General features: G+C 37.6%; 2 protein-coding genes across 4 annotated transcripts in view; one reads left to right on the forward strand and one right to left on the reverse strand.

Moving 5' to 3' along the window:
- The window catches only part of LOC131152692 (mitogen-activated protein kinase kinase kinase NPK1-like), a 62,836-nt gene extending 45,897 nt beyond the window's left edge, over nt 1–16,939 (forward strand). For all 3 annotated transcript variants that reach the window (XM_058104497.1, XM_058104498.1, XM_058104499.1), the window contains one exon: nt 16,431–16,939. In XM_058104497.1, the coding sequence (XP_057960480.1) occupies nt 16,431–16,534 (104 nt within the window). In that variant the 3' untranslated portion in view covers nt 16,535–16,939. The remainder of the gene's footprint in view (nt 1–16,430) is intronic.
- A 696-nt stretch (nt 16,940–17,635) lies between these two features.
- Nucleotides 17,636–19,701, reverse strand: LOC131152700 (probable microtubule-binding protein TANGLED). The gene is made up of 4 exons (XM_058104508.1): nt 19,417–19,701; nt 18,970–19,112; nt 18,757–18,815; nt 17,636–18,684 (listed from the first exon to the last, which is right to left on the reverse strand). The coding sequence occupies exons 1-4, from the start codon at nt 19,495–19,497 to the stop codon at nt 17,894–17,896; spliced, it is 1,074 nt and encodes a 357-aa protein (XP_057960491.1). The 5' UTR covers nt 19,498–19,701; the 3' UTR covers nt 17,636–17,893.
- Nucleotides 19,702–19,968: the final 267 nt, after the last annotated feature.

Consider the following 19,968-nt stretch of genomic DNA (forward strand, 5'->3'; position numbering starts at 1 on the left):
GCCTTAGTGGCAGTAGAAGAGGTAGAAGTAGACCTAAAAAAGCTTTGAACTACCCCTCAAATTGTCAGAGGATATTGCTAAAATTGGGTAAATTGGTGGCAAAAGACTCATGTAGCCAACCCCAACCAGTGGGAGTTAGGTTGTTTTTGTTGTTGATGTTGTTTATTTTAATGACAACAATTGTTTAATCACACGTTTTATAGTTGAAATTCCATTGTGGATTAAGTTTGTGAATATTCCTTTCTAGTTAACCCAGAAGTCATATACTGTGTAACAGTATCCAAAGTATTGGATGCATATTAAAGGCTGCAAAATCATTTTTAATTTAAACTTTAAAGGTTGTAAGCTCTCAAACTCAAGCTCAAATACAACTTGTACACTCAAACTTATCCCACAATTGGAATGTAGCACCTAGCACCACACTCACTTTCACATACTATTTCTAGCACACATTCACCCACCATTTCATTCCTTTACCTCCAGCACAAAATCACACTTCTTTCCTGCATGCACAGCAATGGAGCCTTAACCTCCTTTTATATTTGCTGTAAGTTGGTCAGTAATCGACTCAGATATTCTGGAGGTGTCTCACCTTATTGCAGGCAGCAGGTATGAATTTTCTAGGGACAGAGAGTTCTAGAGAGGAAATTTTCTTGAGAGAGGAGAGAAATTTCTAGAGAGTGAGCCAATGTTTTCTTAACCCTTCCCCTCAACAACTACTCTCTCTGGATGTTGTTCTAGAAGTCATGCCAAGTTGCCTTCTAAACTATTCAAAGTCATTTAGTACACAACTTGGTTGTCAATCTTGATGTGCTTTAGTGTTTGAATTCCTTTTCCATTACCTTCACCCATTCTATGCTTTGCCCTGCCTACTCATATATGATTGCCTATTTTGCTCCCTGTATATTTGCATATTTGGGATTTACCTTCCATTGTCTACAAAGCTAAGATTGAGGAGCTTCTTTTCTTCCAATTTTTCTATTTGACTTGGCCTGTATTTCTCTAGATTGACTTCCCAAAGGTTCAACTTCCTCAACTCTCTGTTGGCTTGGCTGGACATTGTCAATCTGAGTCAACTTCTGCACTTTTCTTTCTTGCAAATTTTCCTCATTTTCATTTGTATCTGGATGTAACACTGCCTGTGGGCTGTGGTTACCGGCTTACTGCCATGATGCCTCATCTGCACTACATTTCTGAAGGTATAACACAGACTGGTTGTGGGATCACAGCATCTCCATCCCTTCCTTGAATTGATTATCATAGACTATGAATATGCAATGAATTGCCTTCTTTTAAACTTTGCTGAATGATTTGGCACAAATAAATAGCATGCACAGACAAATACTTAAAATTGAGTCACAGTGGGTTTGATGTTCCACAACTTCTTGAAGGGTGAAATAAATCCTAGGAGCCTAATAATCACATGCATTGTTATCTTCTTATACTCAGCCCAAAAATGTGGTGGCGCTGGCGCATTCTTGGCATGTAGCATGCTCTCTACCTAAGTACATATTTCTATAAGATGCTGGTTCTTTCTTTGTTTTGGCATGTCTTGGCAATCTCTGTTTATATTGCATTCTTGTAGATAGTCTGAGAATTCATTTGTTGTATACTATGCCCCATTATCTGTGTGCAGATATCATATCTTTTTGCCTATTTCTTTTTCAACATTTCTTGAATTTCCTTAAATTTGTTTAGAGCTTTTGATTTTTCTTTTATAAATTCAACCCAGACATATTTGGACAAGTCCATCTATAAAGGTTTTTGTATTCCAATATTTGCTCTTTTTTTTAATAACAAAAGAAGATGAATTCATTAGAATGGAAAGAATATACAAAGTGGAGGATAAGAAATCCTCCTAAAAAAAAAGAAGGAAAAAAAACCAAAAAGAAAAAAAAACAACCATCAGAATAAGAAAGCTAGCCAATCTAGTAGAATATAAGAAACCTCACTCTTTCTCATTCCTTCAAACTTCTTCCACTACCTCATTAGCAACCAAAATAACATCAACAATATGCCTGCCCCTGCTACAAACGCACTTTGAGCCTTAGAAATAGTCTCATCGAACACCACACTCAACCTATTAGATTACACTTCAGAAATAATCTTATACACACCACTCGCCAAACTAATATGTCTAAAATAGCAATATTAATTGATCTATTCTTCTTAGGCATCAAAGTGATAAAACTGGAGTTGATATGCTTGCTTGGGAATTCGGATCCCATTCCTATAAAAAATTTTAAGAACTTTCAACAAATCCGCCCTTACCGTATCCCAACAATCTTGGAAAAGAAAGCCTTATTAAACCCATCCAGACCTAGACCTGTTTCCCTAGCTATCCCAAACACAATTACCTTGACTTCCTCCTCGAAAGGTTTCTCCAACCAACTCACCTGATTACTAGAAATTGGATTCCACTCTAAACCTTCAATCATTGGCCTACAGACATCCTCTTTCGTGTAAAGTTTTGAGAATAAAACCAGTGATATGGGTTGGAACCAATGAGGTTTAGAAATAAACTCTCCCTCTTCCAACTCCAATTCCCTTATTAGGTTTTTCCTTATCTTCCCTCTAGCCAAGCTGTGAAAAGATTTTGAGTTACTTTTACCCTCTTTCCCCCATTTATATTTAGTATTTTCCCTCCAATTTCCTTAAAAATAAAATCCTCCAAATCATTTTTCAACAAGACCCTATTAGCCTCCTCACTCTCCAAAAGAACAACACTATCCTCTTTTCTATCTAAAAAATCCAACTAACCTAAAATGCTAGCCTTCTTGAACCTAATATCCCCAAAAAGGTCCCTATTTCAAATTTTTTAAGACTCGAGAAGTATGAGCTTCCTTATGATCCTAAACCCTTCCCAATTCCTCCCCAAATCCTTACTCCAAGACTCTTTAACAAAGAGGAAAAAGAATTATGATCAAGTCACATATTATCAAGATGGAAAGGGGAAGGGGATCCCACTTAACCTTACTTTTTTCTTTTGATAGAAAAAGAAGAAATTTAATTGATAGATTAAGAATATACAGAAAGGAGAATAAGACACCTCTCCAAAGAAAATCTGGTACAAACCAGAATGAAAATACATAATAAATAAATTAATAAATAAAATGAAAAAGAAAGAAAATGTAAACAAACAAAAAAAGACTTCCCCATAATCAAGCCATCAGATTGCGCCAATCTTGCTGAACATCCAAAAAAGCTCACTCTTTTGAAATGCCAGTAACCAACACACTGCAATGATGCCATGCAGTGAATCCCAACCTAGCAGATAATTCAACTTCTTCCCCAAAAAGACACATGCATTGCATTCCAACCATAACCTCCACGATACTGCAAAAAACCACATTTAAATAATGCAGTCTGTCCTTTCTCCTTTCAAATCCCATGAATGAAATAAGCCAAAAAGTCCTCCATTGATTCTGGACAATTCCAGCTTTCTTCCAAAACACCAAATAGCGTATTCCACTCTCCCAGCAAAATCCCAATGCAAAAAGAGATGTGATGCTGTTTCTTAATTATTATAACAAAGCACACAAACATAAGGGGAAACTGCCTTTAATGATCTCCTAATCTGCAGAAAATTATTGGTAGTGACTACATTAAGCACAACCAACCAGATAAAAGCCTTATATTTTGGGAGGAATTTGACCTTGCAAATAATAAAGAGGAAAAGAAAAGCTAGAGTGGTTTAAGTACTCACAAAATGATTTACAAGAATACAGCCCTGAAGGATCCAACCAAGAACAAGAATCCATTCCCAAAGAAATATGATAATTATTCAACAAAATCAACAAGGAGGACAGCTCATCTAATTCCCTATCATTGATATGTCCTAATGAAAACCCCAAGAGGCCAAAGGACTACCTGAATGAACAACAAAATAAGAAATAACACTATTCTGCCTTGAGCACAATCAGAAGAGACAAGGAAAGAGGTGGATAGAACAACATTCCCCAACCAAAGATTTTTCTGAAAACAAATCTAGGAATCCTTTTGCACCACAAAATTAACATGGGAATAAATAAGGGATAAATATGAGAGATAGATCTCCACAGGCTGTCTAAAGAACATATAAAACTTAAAAGTTGGTAATCCTACCCGTTCTCATTCAACCCATACTTGCTTTTAATGACTCTATGCCAAAAGGAAGAATCCTCTAGGGGAAATTGCCAAAGCCATTTAGCTAAGAGAGCACCAACTTTCCAAGACCCAACCCACCCCTCAATTTTGTCTTGCACACCACATAACTCACGAAATGATCCCAATGACCCCCAACTTCATACCACAAGAAATCTCTTATAATTTTCTCTATTTTACTAGCAATCCCAGCAGGAATCTTAAAAATTGAAAAGGAATACAGCAGGATACTAGATAGACAAGCCTGAATAAGAGTAAGGAGGCATTTGTCAAAATTAAGCATTAAGTGCTGAATGCTGAATTCAGTTCATAATCGGTGAACTGGAATTAGAACTAAAGTGAAACCCTGAATATTGGATAATTTAGGTTGTTTGGGAAAAATATGATTATGAATATATATATATATTTTTTTTACTATTTTAACCTTTCAATTTTCATGAGCACTTAAAAAAATAAAAAAAAAACAAAAAAATTATTCATTTATAAATAAAATATGTATATATATAATCTTTCATGTATAAATAAATAAAGTAAATACATTTCATGCACTGCATAAAAAGAAAAAATTCTGAAACATATTAAAAAATTACTTTTTAGCAATTATAGGAAAAAAACTAAAAGTCAAAGTTATTTTTTGGCTAGAAAAATTGCTAGGGGAAAAAAATAATTCTTTGTTTTTTCCTAGATCATCACACAAAAATTGAACAAAAGAATTGGAGGAACCCAAATCAGTATGGAAAAGTTCTTTTGGTTCATCCCCCCAAAACTCCTTTCATTTGGCTTACATCATCATCATTATTGTCATCTTCCTCTTCTCTCAAATTCTAGGAAAAAGTACAAAAAAATTATGTATAATGACAAAATTACAGATATCTTTTTCTTCTTTTCCTCTCAGATTCTAGAAAAAAATTACATAAGAGAGGAGAAGATGTGGTTTTAATCATGTCTGAAACATTTTCATCACGTTTACAGGGTTCTGGCACTTGTTTGATATGGGATTGCACCCCAATAGCTTGCATTTCCTCCTTGAAGCCTGGCACTGATCAATTATCTCTCCCAAGACAAACCCTTTAAGGTTCGGCCTCCACACCCACAAAAGAAAATAGAAACCATCGCTTTTGCTTCCTCATCTGTTTTTGCCATTGAGAGACCTTCCTGTAACTTGAAGGATTGAAATAAGTTGGGTATGGGATTTCAAATTGTCATGTTCCTAGATTCTGGCAAGAAGAGAGCAGAAGTGCAGCTGTGTGTGGAGGAGAGGCGCGATAGCTGTACATGGAGGCTGTGCATGGAGAAGTGAGGATAGAAGAGGGTTTTGGGTTTGGTTTTTGTGAGTAATTTGGTGTTTTCGGGGGAGGGGGGTGAATTTGTCCAAATATAGTTTTTGATCGAATCAGCATGTGGGGAGATGCTAGTTCAATCCAAGCCAATTCAGAGCTTATTAAACAAATACTACTGGTTCACTGAATATTGGGCAATTCAGAGACCAGCCTAAATAGCCCTGTTCCAACCATCTAAACGCTTTGCCAGAATAGTTCGATAAAGATAAGAAAACTCATCCTCACAACATATTACAGAACAAAAATCTGTCTAACCAACTAGCGACAGCCTCCCACCCTCCACAGACCAAGAGAAAAGCACATTGCTCAAGGGCAAGTCCCTCAACCCACAATCCCTAATGAACCTGTCAAATTTCTGCATACTTGAAGTAAGCCCCTTCCACCTTTCTTCTCCCCAGGAAGCCTAACAACATTGAAATCGCCACCAAAAATCCATCTAAGGGAACAAGATCCAAAATGGCACATAACTCCATCCTAGAAGACCAAAAAGTGGGTCTAGAAGGGCCATAAACGGAAATGAACCACCACTGACCCCTCCCTTTTACATCAACGAAGGCCATGTATCTCATAATAATAATGCCCCAAACCACCCCCCCCCCCCCCCGGCCCAAAAAAAAAAAAAAAACCTCAAAAGAAAGAGAGAAACTCCCACTCCTTGTACCTAATTATAGATGAGGCTAACTTATTTAGTCCTTTTAAAACTTGTTTTCCTCGCATATGTTGTATGACTCTCCCCCACTTTTAACTCATGCCCTAAGGGATTCACTAGCTTTAGTCCCATCTCCTCTAGAAATTTCTGCGGGTCCCCTTTGTCCTTCTTACCCCAAAGGGCTAATAGTGATAGTGTCACCGACTCACCCTCTTTGAAGTCCTATGGCATACAACATTATTTGTAAACTTAGAATGATTAGGAATGGAAAGAGTACCTTGTTGAGCATAAGAAGTTCTCTGATCCTCCACTAGAGGTTCTTTCACATCATTCACAACTCCTCAATAAGAATGGAATCACCTAGAATGTCAATAGGATTATGTACAAGAATAGGAATAACGGCTAAACATCCCTTCTCAGTCAAGTCTCCAACCTGATCATCAGTGTTCTTCCAATGGCGAAACGCCAGCCTGTGCCTCTTCAGAGAACTTCTTAGGAGCACCTTACCCACCTCCCTTCTGTTCAAACCAGGGCACATCTTCCAAGCCAATTTGAACCCTTCACCCATTATCAAAATCAGATCGACTGTAGGGAAATTATTCTCCCCATTGATTCCATTCTCTTCCAACAGAACTGATAACAAACCTTCTTCTGATTCACACATAATTCCATTTCAACATATGAATCCATCAAAGAACTTTCATCTGTCTGAAACTTCAGGCGAATGCCCACCCTTAATGCTGAACAACAAAGAACATAGGGCCCATTGAACAGAGATACTTGTTTCTGCCAAGTCATAATTGAATTGTTTCACTTGGTCCTTATCTTTGACTTCCTTTAGTGATGCCTGAACTCCTAGCTGCTGGACCGTCGAACCAGACCAAATATCACGCCCATTATGATCTATGGAGTTTACAGTAGCTCCCACAACATCTTGATGGGCTTCTCCTTATTTATTCATACCGACAACGGACTTGGCCATACCCATCTCATTTTGCTTATTAAAAATTATCACCAACTGCTTCCCTAAGAGAAACCTGAACTTCAAACTGATCACCACATGCCCTCTGCCATTCAGTGTAAGCAGCAACCCCGTCCATGAGTACTTTGGCATATAAGAGCCTCTGGTAGGCAGTCACCCTCCCTTCATGAGCCTCGACTCACCTGATGTTAACAGAACCACAATGCGTTCATCAAAACCCAGAAACACTGATCATCTGTGCTTTCATCTCAAGCTCTGACAGTTGCTATATCCTTCAACGCATGGAAGCAAGACATCCATCCTGAAGCTTCCACTCCTTTAGGGATGCAAACAGCTTGAGATTTCCCTTATCTTTGAATTTCTATAAACACAATAATTGACCCTTCCATTTTACAAGAATTCAAGCTAATAGATCCACTACTCTGCAAACTTGATCTCCTGAATCCTTCTCAAAACCTTTTCATTCGGATTAAAATAACTCCATATTCCTTAAAACCCACAGAAATTCATTGTTTCTCAACAATAAGATTGTTGTATGCCTCCTGGAAAATTCCATTATGCAGATAAAGACATTTTCCTAATCATCTAAATTGAAAATCTTCCAATCAACTTAACAAGTAAATGTACACCCATATAGTGTACTCTTAAGACGGACAGAAGAGGTCATTTGCTTGCTCTGCTACCCTGTTATATGCAATCTTAGTGTCACTCTTTCAAATACGTCTTTGTGCTAGTTCAAGAGGCTTCTTAGCTTTGAATTTTGACTCCTCATATGGCAATTAGTGTGCTTTCGTGTACTGGCATCCAGTGCACACAATATCTTCTTGAATGGTTACCTGGGTGGGCTTTAAGCATAGACTTCTTTGTCATTATCTTGAGCTTATGATAGCTTACATGTCAGAATAGCACATGGTGCAATGCTGCTGTGTCTTTCCTTGTCTTATCTATGTATGCTTCTTGAGCTGAACTCGTAGATAGACTCCAAGTCGTCCTTTCATGATTGGTGCACCTGTAGACTGCAAACTTTGGCACAATTTGATGTGGTTTGGATTGAACACAGCGTAACTTCATCAAGTAGTGACACTGGTAGCAGATTCTTTTAATTCTACAAACATGAAAAACATTTTGCAATTGCACTTGGTGTGGGATCAACCATGGTAGTATCACTGTTTTGCAAACATGAGTTGCTGGCAGTTTGGAGTTGGCATCGTCACTACTCACCCCCTTTTATATTCGGACTTACCTTCTTTATTTTTTGGCTCCAGTCATGTGATTGGAGCATTGTGAATCTACTATTCAATCAATATTAGAATTAATTAGTTTATCACTCACTTTAATGAGTGTCGATTCCTCCTCAAATTCAGAAGTTGCATGCTCTTCATTTAACATGTCCCTCGTTACTGCAAAGGATGGGGTCCTATTCTTCTTCACTGCCATTCCTACTCTGGATGGCTTTTGTGGCATTTCCTTATGCTCATCTGTACCAAGAGTCTGGGGCACAGTGTTGTCTTTTCCCGAAAATATAATATTGGTTGTTTTCCTGCTGATATTTCTTATCTTCATTTTCCTCTTTTCTTGATTTTGTTCAGCTCCCCTTCATTGAGAGCTCCTCCATGCGCCCTTTTTTTTTTTGTCTTCCTGCATCCTTCTTGATTTTCCGTTTCCAATTTTTTGCTCTCGCAGCTACTTTATCCTTTCCATTAAAGCCTCTCTTATTAAAGGCCGCTGACATTGGTTCTTTGGCCTATCTACATGTTGTATTGAGGAGAACACTATATTCTAGCCTAAAGCCATGATTCCATGAATAATAATTCTCTTCATTCCCATCTATAAAGTTAATTTTTAGGGTCTAGCTTTGAAATATCTTTGCAAATAAATTTGACTTTTGTGCAATATTGATTTGCTGTCATATTTTACTACAAGATTCATGGAAGGTCATTTTCTAAATGTAGGAGTTGTGTGTCATTTGTTCTTGTAGCAGAACTGCTAGGGTGTCTCACATGTCATTAGGTGTTTTTGCATCTGTTAAGCAATTATTTTAGCTAAAAGCTTAAGCTGTTAGGTTGTGGGCCAACAGTGCATATCAAGCTTTAACACCTCCCCTGAGCATGCGCCCTGATAGCACCTGGAGAGAGAAACAAATAATGATACCCACTGCAAGGAATACAATTCTAAACACCACACAGTTGAAATAAGCAATAGAACTGGAACCAAGATCTCTTGGCAACCATGGATCTAATACCATGTTAAGCAACCACTTTATCTAAAAGCTTAAGCTATTATGTTTTGAGCCAACAACTCATGTCAAGCTTTAACAGCATCTTTGATGCCAAGGTTGTCAGAGTAGGGATCCAAGATTGTTGGAGGGGTCCACTGGACTGGATCGTGGGATCTATTCGAAGATCGTAAGATTCTACTTTAAATGAAAAATTAATATTATAAATTTATGTATGTGTAATTTTATAACAATTTTTAAGACTTAATAAGTAGCTAAAAACACTTTTAGGAATGTGCAACAACAACAACAACAACATTAACAACAAACCAGGCCTTAAGTCCGACTAGGTGGGGTCGTTTATATGAATCTTTTTCCGCCAATTTATGCGATCATGAACAATTTCCTTCAAAAAATTCAGGGTTATTAATTCCTTACTATCTTATTTTAAATTGTTTTAGGTTTACCCCTCCCCCTTCTACTCCCCCTCACAGTAACTAATTCGCTCTTCTTCATTGGCGCGCTATGTGGAATATGTTGCAAGTGCCCAAACTATCTAAATCGTCCCTTCTTTATCTTATCTTCTATAGGATCTACGCATAACTTACTGCTAATATGTTCATTTTTTAATTTATCTTTTAACACTGTGCTACTTATCCATCTAACCATTCTCTTCTCGACAACTTTTACTTTTTGGATATGTTGTTTCTTAGTAGCCCAACATTCTAATTCATATAACATAGCTTGTCTTACAGTCATCCTATAAAACTTCCCTTTTAATTTTAAGTGTATTCTACAATCACAAAACGCACTCGAAGCACTTTTCCATTTTACCCAACCTACTTTAACTCTATGCATTACACCTTCAAATTCTCCTTCAGCTTGCATAATAGTTCCAAGGTATCTAAATCTACTAGTGTTATTGATTTCTTCATCATTAAGTTTAACTTTGTCTCCAGTATTCCTCCTACTATTACTGAAATTACATTTCATATATTATTGTCTTATTTCTACTTATCCTAAAGCCTCGAGATTCTAAAGCTTCTATTTATTATTCTAACTTAGATTCTACTCCAACCCTAGTTCCATGCGGCATTGTAATTGTGGCATAAGTTTGAGTGTATATCTGTGTGTTTTTGAGTTTGGGTGTGACCACTGTGAGTGCTTTGGTGTGAACACTACTGTAAGGTTCTGGGCATGTAATTTATTTGCATAAAGTTAATAGCTTTTTTAGCGAGGGCGGGTCTTGGATCAATGGTAAGTTTGCTCCTTTGTGACTGGTGGTCAAGGGTTCAAGTCTAAGGAAACAGCCTCTCTGCATAAAAGCAGGTGTAAAGGCTGTGTACACTGTGACGACCATACCCCTACCCTCGCAGGGGAGGGGCGGGGGGGATTATGTTCTAGTGACACTCTTTTAAATAGTTTTTTTAAGTCCACCATCACCAATTCTCAACAAGTGGTATCAGATCTAGTGGTTAGGGACTGGTGCAGAGATTGTGGTACAGATTCCACTAGCCTAAATTCTGGGACTGTGAAGACTTAGTTGGGACCAGGGGGGGCATGATTAAGTGTGAGGCATCACAAAGTAACAATGGCAGGAATTGCAACTCAGCTAGCAGAAGCTTAACCACAATAATTATGGTAATCGGAGATATGCAGTTTTACTTGCCTGGACAAGACTCTTGGGAGATTGTAGGTGGTAGTCACACTACAGGATGGCAAAGCACTGTTAGCGCTGCCATGTAACAGTGGATGATGAGCTATTGCAACCCATCAAGCATGGTTATCAAAATCATGATCCAGATCACAAGATCATACAATCTGGCGATCCCGATTTATCCACACAATTCAGAATGTGTAGACTTGGGGTCGGGTAAAATTACAAGTAGAATCATAGAATCACAAGTAGAACCGTAGAATCATGATCCTACTTGGGATTCTACCAGTTCTGCTTAGTGAACTGGAATGACCCTTTTTCTTGTTCCTGGGCTTCAAATATTGTGCCCAAGGTGCAGTTTTATTGGCCTGGTAGATTTGATTTGCAGATCTGTTGGCCCATTTGGCCCAAATCCTTTACAATTATGGAAAAATATTGCTTGGATTAGTTCACTTCTGTTTACATCCTATAAGCAGCGCTCAAGATGCATTTTTATTGGCCTGGTAGATTTGATTTGCAGCTCTGTTGGTTGATTTGGCCCAAATCCTTTATAATTAAGGAAAAACAGTGCCCAGATTAGTTCACTTCTGTTTCCTAAAAGCAGCAGCTTGTAGAGAACCCTCGTTTCTCTCAACAGCTGGGAAGGAAAGCATCCAGCTTGCAAAGGACTTTTCGCTGCGGCAGCAGTTTTGTTTTTCAGTTCTTTTTTTGATAAGCTTGCAAAGTTGTTCTTGTTCAATCAGCTCTGGTCTTCTTGGGTCCTTTCCTTGCATAATTATTGTTTGAAAAGCTTTTCTTCTTGCCTCCTATCAGTTCTGATCTTTTGGAGTTTGATCGGCTTGCAAAGTTCTTGTTCCTTGAACTTGCAATCTCGCAGATGCAGAGAGCTCCCTGGAGTCAGACCTTCGATAATCATAGAGCTAGCTCTTGAGTCTGACTTTCTCTTATTCTCTCCTAATTTCAACAAACAGCAGTACTTGCTTTAAGAAGAGAGGATAACACTTTATAACCTTCAAAAGTGGACAAAATAAAAGTCAAATATATATTTTCTACTATGTATACTATTCCAGTATAAAAGCAAAAAGAAAAGACTAAAGAGAAAAGAAAGCAGTCTTGAAGGAGGGCATTCCTTCAACTAGAGGGTAGACCACTCAATATAGAGTTTTAGTGTTAGATATATGTATTAAAAAATGGAAGAGAAAGGATAAAATAGACTGGTGTAAGAGAACTAGGTGGTGAAATCTAAAAGAAGAAAATATAATAAAATTTAAAGATAAAATTATTGAAGATGGCGATTGGACTAGAGGATGGTGTAGACTCAAGCACTATTTGGAGTAGGATAGCTAGCTCTATTAAAAAGATAGCAGAAGAGATTTTAGGTGAATCAAGAGGAAGATTCTTGAATAGTAAATAAATTTGGTGGTGAGATCAAGATGTCCAAAAAACTATAAAGACAAAAAGAATTTGGCATAAAACATGGCAATAATGTAGAAACATGTAAAATTTTGGAAAGTATAAAAAGGTAAGAAAAGATGCAAAAAAGACCATTAGTGAAGCTAAACATAGATCATTTAATAATTTGTATGCTAGATTAGATACAAAAGAAGGGGAAAGAGACATATTTAAATTTGCTTGAGCTAGAGAAAGAAAGAATAAGGACTTAAGCAATGTAAAATATAAAAAAGTGAGGATGATATTGTCTTTGTTAAGGAAGAAGACATAAAAGAAAGATGGTGAAGTTACTTTAGTAAGCTATTTAATGAACATCAAGTAGGAGACTTAAACTTAGAATTGAAAAATGTGGATAAGATTGAAAATATGAGATTTATTTGCAAGATTAGATTTAACAAAGTCATGTTTGCACCAATAAAGATGAAAAATGGAAAAGCTATGGAACCGGATAACATCCCAATTGAAGTTTGGGACCGCCTAGGTGATAAAGGAATTATATGGTTAGCTAATTTATTTAACACAATTATAAAAACTACGAAAATGTCAAACGAATGGAGGAAAAACCCTTTAATACCTATATACAAAAATAAAGGAGATATTGAAAATTGTAATAACTATCATGGAATTAAACTTATGAGTCATACAATGAAAATGTGGGAAAGGGTAGTTGAACAAAGATTAAGACTAGAAATGAAGGTATCAGAAAACCAATTTGGTTTTATGCTTGGGAGATCTACTGCAAAAGCGATATATATTTTAAGAAGATTAATGAAAAAGTTTAGGGAAAATAGGACTTGCATATGATATTTATTGACATAGAGAAAGCATATGATAGAATACCTAGGGAAGTTCTATGGTGGGTTGTAGGAAAAAAGGCGTATATAGTAGGTATACTAGTGTCATTAAGGATGTGTATGATAGAGTAATGACTAGTGTTAGGACAATAGGTGGTGAGACGAGGATTTCCAATCATAGTAGGTGTGCATCAAGGATCTGCACTGAGCCCTTGTCTTTTTGCTTTAGTGATGGATGACCGACTATGAGTATTCAAAATAAGGTTCCATGTTGTATGTTGTTAGCAGATGATATTGTCTTGATTAGCATCTGCATTCACTCTTACATTCTGCTTCTAGCACACAGATACCCACATTTCACTCTTCTACCTCTTGCACACATACACACTTCTTTCCTGCGCCTGCAGCAATGGAGCCTTAAGTTCCTTTTATAGTTGGTTTCGTAACCAAATCAAATATGCTGGAGGCTTCCCACCTTATTGCAGGCACATGAATTTTCTAGAGAGAGAGACAATTTTAGTGAGGGAGAAATGGAATTTTCTGAAGAGAAGAGGAGAAATTTCTTGAGAGTGGGTGCTCTCTCAACATATGTGGTGCATATATAAAAGTATTGTATTTGCATCAGTGCCTACCGAGTCTAACCTTGACTCAAGGGTAGATAATAAACACTTGAGCTCCAATCAGCTGAAATTGAGTCCAACATTTATTCTTTTCCCTACTTTTTCTTCTTTTGTATGATAATAGATCCAAGTTCTTTACTTCATCAGCTGTACATCCAAATAATTCTTCCAGTATCCTAGAGAGCCCAATATAGAGGTTTCGGTAGGAATAAAGATGTGAGCAGATTAGAGGAGTGTGTTGTTCTTATTGTTTTGTGGGGGATTTGGCAAGAAAAGGATGCACACATTTGCAATGGAATGGCTTTAACCGTATGCTTATTCTGACAGAATTGGTATCTTTTTGCCTTCTCTTTGGGCCTTTTCAACTTCTTGTTTCAAGTTGTTTCACTGATTTTCAGCAAGATTGGCAGGCTTTATTGATTTGATGTTGTTTTTTTTTTTAATTTATTTTTTAAAATTTTTTCCTTTCTCTTTTTTATTCATCTTCCACTCTGTATGGTCTTCCCCCACTCGATGAAATTTCTCCTCTAATAAGAAAAAAAAAATTCCAATTATTTCTTTAGCAATTTTGAATCACAGCCACACCCTCATTGTTACAGAAAGAAAAGATCATAAATTAGAAGTATCAAATCCATTTTTTCAATTGGTTGCGTTGTGCATGGTTAAGTGACGGTTTAAATTTTTTTCAGGCTTCAAAATAATGTTGATTTTAAGATTTTATTTCATTTCATTTCCTGCATTTTCCTAGCAAATAAATGGACCAAAGAATCATTAAGAAGAAAATTTCAACATCAATATGTATATATCACAGGTCAAAATAAACCCCAACAAGAAGTGCATTATTTGGGCTTAAAATTTAATGAGTCAAACTATCAAGAAATGGACGAATCTAAATAGCCTTCTATTGAGAATTCAACCTTTCTTTGAGTTCAGGGAATCCCTCCATGCAGATGTTGGTTGCATCAAGTCTCAGGGGAGCATTAAAGCTTGTTCTAGAGAACAATGATATGCAGAGGGGTGTGCTGGAGAGGTAGGACATGATATGTTTGTGTCTTTGTGAAGGGAAGAGATGTGTGCAGTGGTGGCACAAGGTTAGGGCACAAACAGTGGCCTGATTGAGACGGCGAGTTCCCTGTGTTTAGACCTGCAGGGCAAAATGAAAAGCAAAATGAAACTCTAAGGTTATGTTTGCTTTGGATGATGTATTATAAGAATTTCATAGCTTACAAAGAAAATAACTTGAACTCGTCCCAGAAATAATAATATTGAACAGTTGAGCTGAGCAAACTAGAGCCCATGTAGCTCGTGAGCCAGTTAACCTAGGTTTTTGAATCTCAGAACAATGAATTATTGTTGTTGTTGTCACTATTATTACATTGTGTTACAAATACACCAGTTTTCCTTTTTATGGTTCAGATTCCAGATATGGATGTGCAAAATTTTGATGTTGTTTCTCTTGCTGTTGATTACGTAAATTATTATATGGGATACTATTTTTTTACCTCACTATACCTTTCTCAAGACTTTCTCCTATACTGTTAATGACACCAGTATTTTAATCCTGTTACTAATTCGAAGCTCATATTTTGGCATCCGTATGCAACTACCTGCTGTCTATTTCATCAAATAGAACATACACAACCCATAGTGATTCCCATATTTACACATAAATGATGTGACTTATGCTTTTTTCTCAAGACTTTCTCCTATACTCTTAATGACACCAGTATTTTAATCTTGTTACTAATTCGAAGCTCATATTTTGGCGTCCATATGCAACTACCTGCTGTCTATTTCATCAACTAGAACATCCACAACCCATAGTGATTCCCATATTTACACATAAATGATGTTACTTATGATTTTTTCAACCTGTCTCATAGATTTTCTTGCTTGTGCAGCTCAAGTGACACAATCTCTCTCTCTCTCTCTCTCTCTCCATACATATATTAATAAATATACACACACACACACACACATATGTATATATGCACACACACATATATAGGTGCATTAGAGGGCCAGGGGTTAACAATAATGATTACTTTATTTCCGGGACTAACTCCATGAGTCCATGACATTTCACCCAGCCTTGCACTTCCCAGACTGAGTCAGCTATATGTCCTAGGTTAGGTAATAGGTAGAGTTTCATTCCTAAATTATTTTTTCACTGGGTTTTTGATGGGATTTCTGGGCTTGATATAGCCATTTTCTTCTTGAAAAAACACTTTCTTGGCAAGCAGAGATGGCAACACTTGAATCTATGACTCAATTTTATATTGTTTCTGAGGCTGAAAACTATTAATGGAAAAACAAAGCTTATCTGCATACAGCTAACAAGAGTACAGCTAACAAGAGTAAGAGTTTGGTATATTCTCAAGCTTCTTTGTATATGCATCCCCCAATTTATGTGTATTCTTTTTAATATTTGGTCATTTTGTTATAACTGTGAGAGAATCAGGTCCTCGACTTCAGTTCTCTCCAACTAAAGCAATGACATTGATAAGTGCCACCTAGTTTTAAATTAAATGGCACTGTGAAAACCTTAATTGAATGATCATAAGCAATGTGTTTGCAGAGATGATGCGCCAAGCCGGCATAGCTGGAAAAACATCATCGCCAAAGGATCCCGGTTTGATTCGGCACAGAGAACGGTCAAGGTTTGCATCTCCAGGCAAATGAGTTTGTTACAAGTACATCCATGTTGGCAGGGAGGAATATTTTTTGTTTTCCTTCCAGCAAGTATCATCATCGGGCTGAGGTTTTGGTATAAATGGGAAAAAAAACAAGCCTGGTGGTCTGCTTGTTTGCTCTGTTAAAAATAGCGGGCACTACAATGCAAGCTGATAAATAGTCTGCAAAACATGCCTGGTGGTATGCTCTCTTCTATAGTGAAAGCTTGTGTATGATTTTGTGCTATACAAAGCATTTTCATTTTCTTTCTTTACTTTGTTCTGAAGAGGGTTTTGGGGGTGGGTCGTGTTAGATGGAGATGCATTTCTTGTCTCTATTACTTAAAAATTGTATTCTTTAATACTGAATAATTTGGATTGTTCAGGCAGTATAGTGTTCATGAGAAATTTTTTTTTTTTACCGTATGTGTATGTGTGTTTGTGTGGAGTACATCTATGCCTGCTTTCTTTGTGTTTCTGAAAACAAGCTTGTTTTCCACTATTGGACAAACTGGTCAACTAAAGGCTATTCTGTGTATTGAGGCCAGGAAAGTCCAAGGCTCAAACTTGGGTATTTTTGCCCATTTTCTTCTCACTATAGTAAGTCCCTCAAACAGGGAAAAGAAAAAAAAGCTTACAAAAATATAAAATTGCATCAATTTTATCAGCTAATCCCACCTCAAACTATAGTTGAATGCTAAAATCTTTCTTGATCATTCTCCCACCATAGTGGTATGAGCACAATAAATCAACACCAATAACAACCAAGCATTAAATTTCATCAAATGATTGATTATGTTGTCATTTTGCACGATTTAGGATGAATCGTCATTGAATACTTAAAAAATATTTCAATTTATTTTAACCCTGCTCATCTCTTACTATAGGATCAACAATTAATCGTCACTCTCTTATTCTATTTTCTAAATAGTGTTTGTTAACTTAGCGTGGACGTATGCTAATTCTCAACATTCTATACTTCTACTCTTGCAAAACAAAATAACCTCTACTTCCTCCTTTGGCCACGTCAACTGATAAATAGTCTGCAAATTAACTTTTTTGTGCTTAAAATTGTGACCATTGAGAGTGGTCAGTCAAGTGATGGAAAGCATTTTCCCAAAAACATAATACTTAAAAATCTTAGTACACGAAAGAATCCATATGTTATTGTTGAAATGCCTACAAACTTGTACACCAGAGGCAAAAAAAATAACAATAAAAGAACAAAAACACACTCACACACGCATAAATTACAGCACTCCAGGAAAAACAAACTCATCAGCTATTGACATTGAGGAAATATCACAATATCCGCACTCCCAATTTTCAGACAGATCATCTTCCCAACCCAAGGGCTCTCTCTTCCTTCTCATATTCTCTGTTTTGAGATTTGCAATGGCATAGAGATTGGACGCTGCTTCATTCCACTCATCACCCCATCACTCTTCTGCACACCTCTTCTGCTTCTCAATGGAGACACCAGTCGATTTGCCAGCCTCGACGGTGAAAATGATCGGCGCAGTTTCGAAGCAGTCGATACCTTTGGAGAGTTCCTGCCCAAATTTGTGGATCTCGTGGGAGAAATCGAAATGGGTGGTGGGCTTTTGATCTTCACTCGAAATTTCGAAGGAGAAACAGGGGACTTCACCAAGAACTTGTGCGGAGTTTGCCGATTTCTTCCGATCACCGGCGACCTGGTTTTACTGAACTTGGGCTGAGCTGAAGGATCTGCGGAATGGAATAATGGGTTTGGAAACAGAATCGTCTTCTTCGCCCATGGCCGGTGTTTGGGGGACACTCTGTTCGCCGGAAATACATGGTTTTCTTTCTCGTTTTCTCTTCTCTTCGGAGGAGGTGGAGGTGGCTTGAAATTGATACGGGATCGAGCGCGTACTAGCGATGGAGGGTCTGCTTCTGATCGGATTGACTGTAATGTCATTTGTTTCTCCCTCCTCCGGCGAGAGCGAAGTTCAGTGTTTTCTGGGTTCGGTCTCTGTTTTCTATAGTGGGTCACCGGAGTTTTTGGATCGTCGGAGGCAGTTCTCTTGGATCTTGTGATCGCCGATGCCACTATTTCTCTTGCGAATTGACTCGCTTGCAGAATTTCCCCGACCGTTTCTCCGACGAGCATCGCCGGCAGCGACATCCGGCGCCATTCCTCTGTTTCAATTTCAATTGTTAGAAAATTGGGATTTTAGAGAGAGAGAGAGAGAGAGAGAGAAACAGATGGACCTCCTGCATTTGCTGGAAACTTCGCTGTTGGAGATTTCTTGGGAGCGACACTTTTGATCCTTCAAAATTGTTGGAGAAAACAGAGCACGCATTTGAGTATTGAAGCGAAAAAAGAATCAAATACAACATAAATCTAGAACCTTTTTCATGAATTTGAAAACCCAAATCCAAATTAACGGCAACAATGCAAGAAAACCATCGAAGTGACAATACCTCAATGATTCTTGCTTGCATCTGAGGCTAGTTCTCAAGTAACCTCTGGTACTCCGTGGGCTGAGACTCACCCCAGAGATCACCTTAGTCCCACCTGTCACTGTGAACTGAAGCTCTTGCAGTCGAGCCATGCATCGATCCATCTTCAGAAATCCAAAAAAAAAAAATCCCAAAAATCAGAGAGAGAGAGAGGCCTTATTCCATTCAGAACGAGAAAAAAAAATTCTATTCGATCGCAGAGAAATGACGGGAAATTTTCGAATCAGAGTTCTATAATTTGGGTATATAGACATCAAAAACTCAGGCTGGGATGAGCATTTTGCCTAAATTTTCATTTGGATATTCATTGATCAAAGATCAAATTCCTTGCTTCAGATTTCTCAGAAACCAAACAAGAAAGAAGAAAAAAAAAGAGTTCAATCAGAAAAAATAATTGAACTTATTCACCTTCTGCACCGTTTCCCTGAGTAGGACCGGATTGAGAGGCGCTGCCATCTTCTTCAGCTTTGGTGGGGTTCTCGCAACCATTTTTTTTCAGAATGAGAAGAAAACCAAAAAGGGTTTCAAAGGTTTTGCGCTCCTCCCTCTCTCTCTCTCTCTCTCCCCACCTTGTCTCCGAAGTGGCGGAGCTTCAACAAGCCGATTTTCGCAACGGGTCTTTTTGTTCAACGGTCGAATCCATCTGACGTGGCAAAGGAAAACGGCTACTTGAGTTTTTAAACATCTTTGAGCAAGTATTTAATTATTTATTCCTCTATTTGTATTTGTTTATTTTATTTTGTATTGTCGGGGTACTCTTTTACTGCGGGCTGTGCACCGTTGATCATTCGAATCTGACGATCGTGGAGCGTTGCTGACTTTATCCCACCTCTGAGCGGGACCCTCTAGGAGTGCACGTGGCAAACAGCAAGTGGCTATAAATGCAACATGTAGATATCCATTATCCTTGTCTTGGCAGTTTGTGTTTGTAACTTTGTATTAACGTTAGTAGATTTTTAT

Source organism: Malania oleifera, chromosome 4 (genome assembly GCF_029873635.1).
Source record: "Malania oleifera isolate guangnan ecotype guangnan chromosome 4, ASM2987363v1, whole genome shotgun sequence".
NCBI classification, from domain to species: Eukaryota; Viridiplantae; Streptophyta; class Magnoliopsida; order Santalales; family Ximeniaceae; genus Malania; species Malania oleifera.

What these genes read in the sequence shown, in the direction of transcription:
- LOC131152700 (XM_058104508.1), bottom strand. Translation starts at nt 19,497, where the DNA reads ATGGTTGCGAGAACCCCACCAAAGCTGAAGAAGATGGCAGCGCCTCTC. An exon ending in TCAGGGAAACGGTGCAGAAG is followed by an intron (nt 19,113 to 19,416) that starts GTGAATAAGTTC and finishes GGATTTCTGAAG; the next exon opens with ATGGATCGATGCATGGCTCG. An exon ending in GTTTCCAGCAAATGCAGGAG is followed by an intron (nt 18,685 to 18,756) that starts GTCCATCTGTTT and finishes AAATTGAAACAG; the next exon opens with AGGAATGGCGCCGGATGTCG.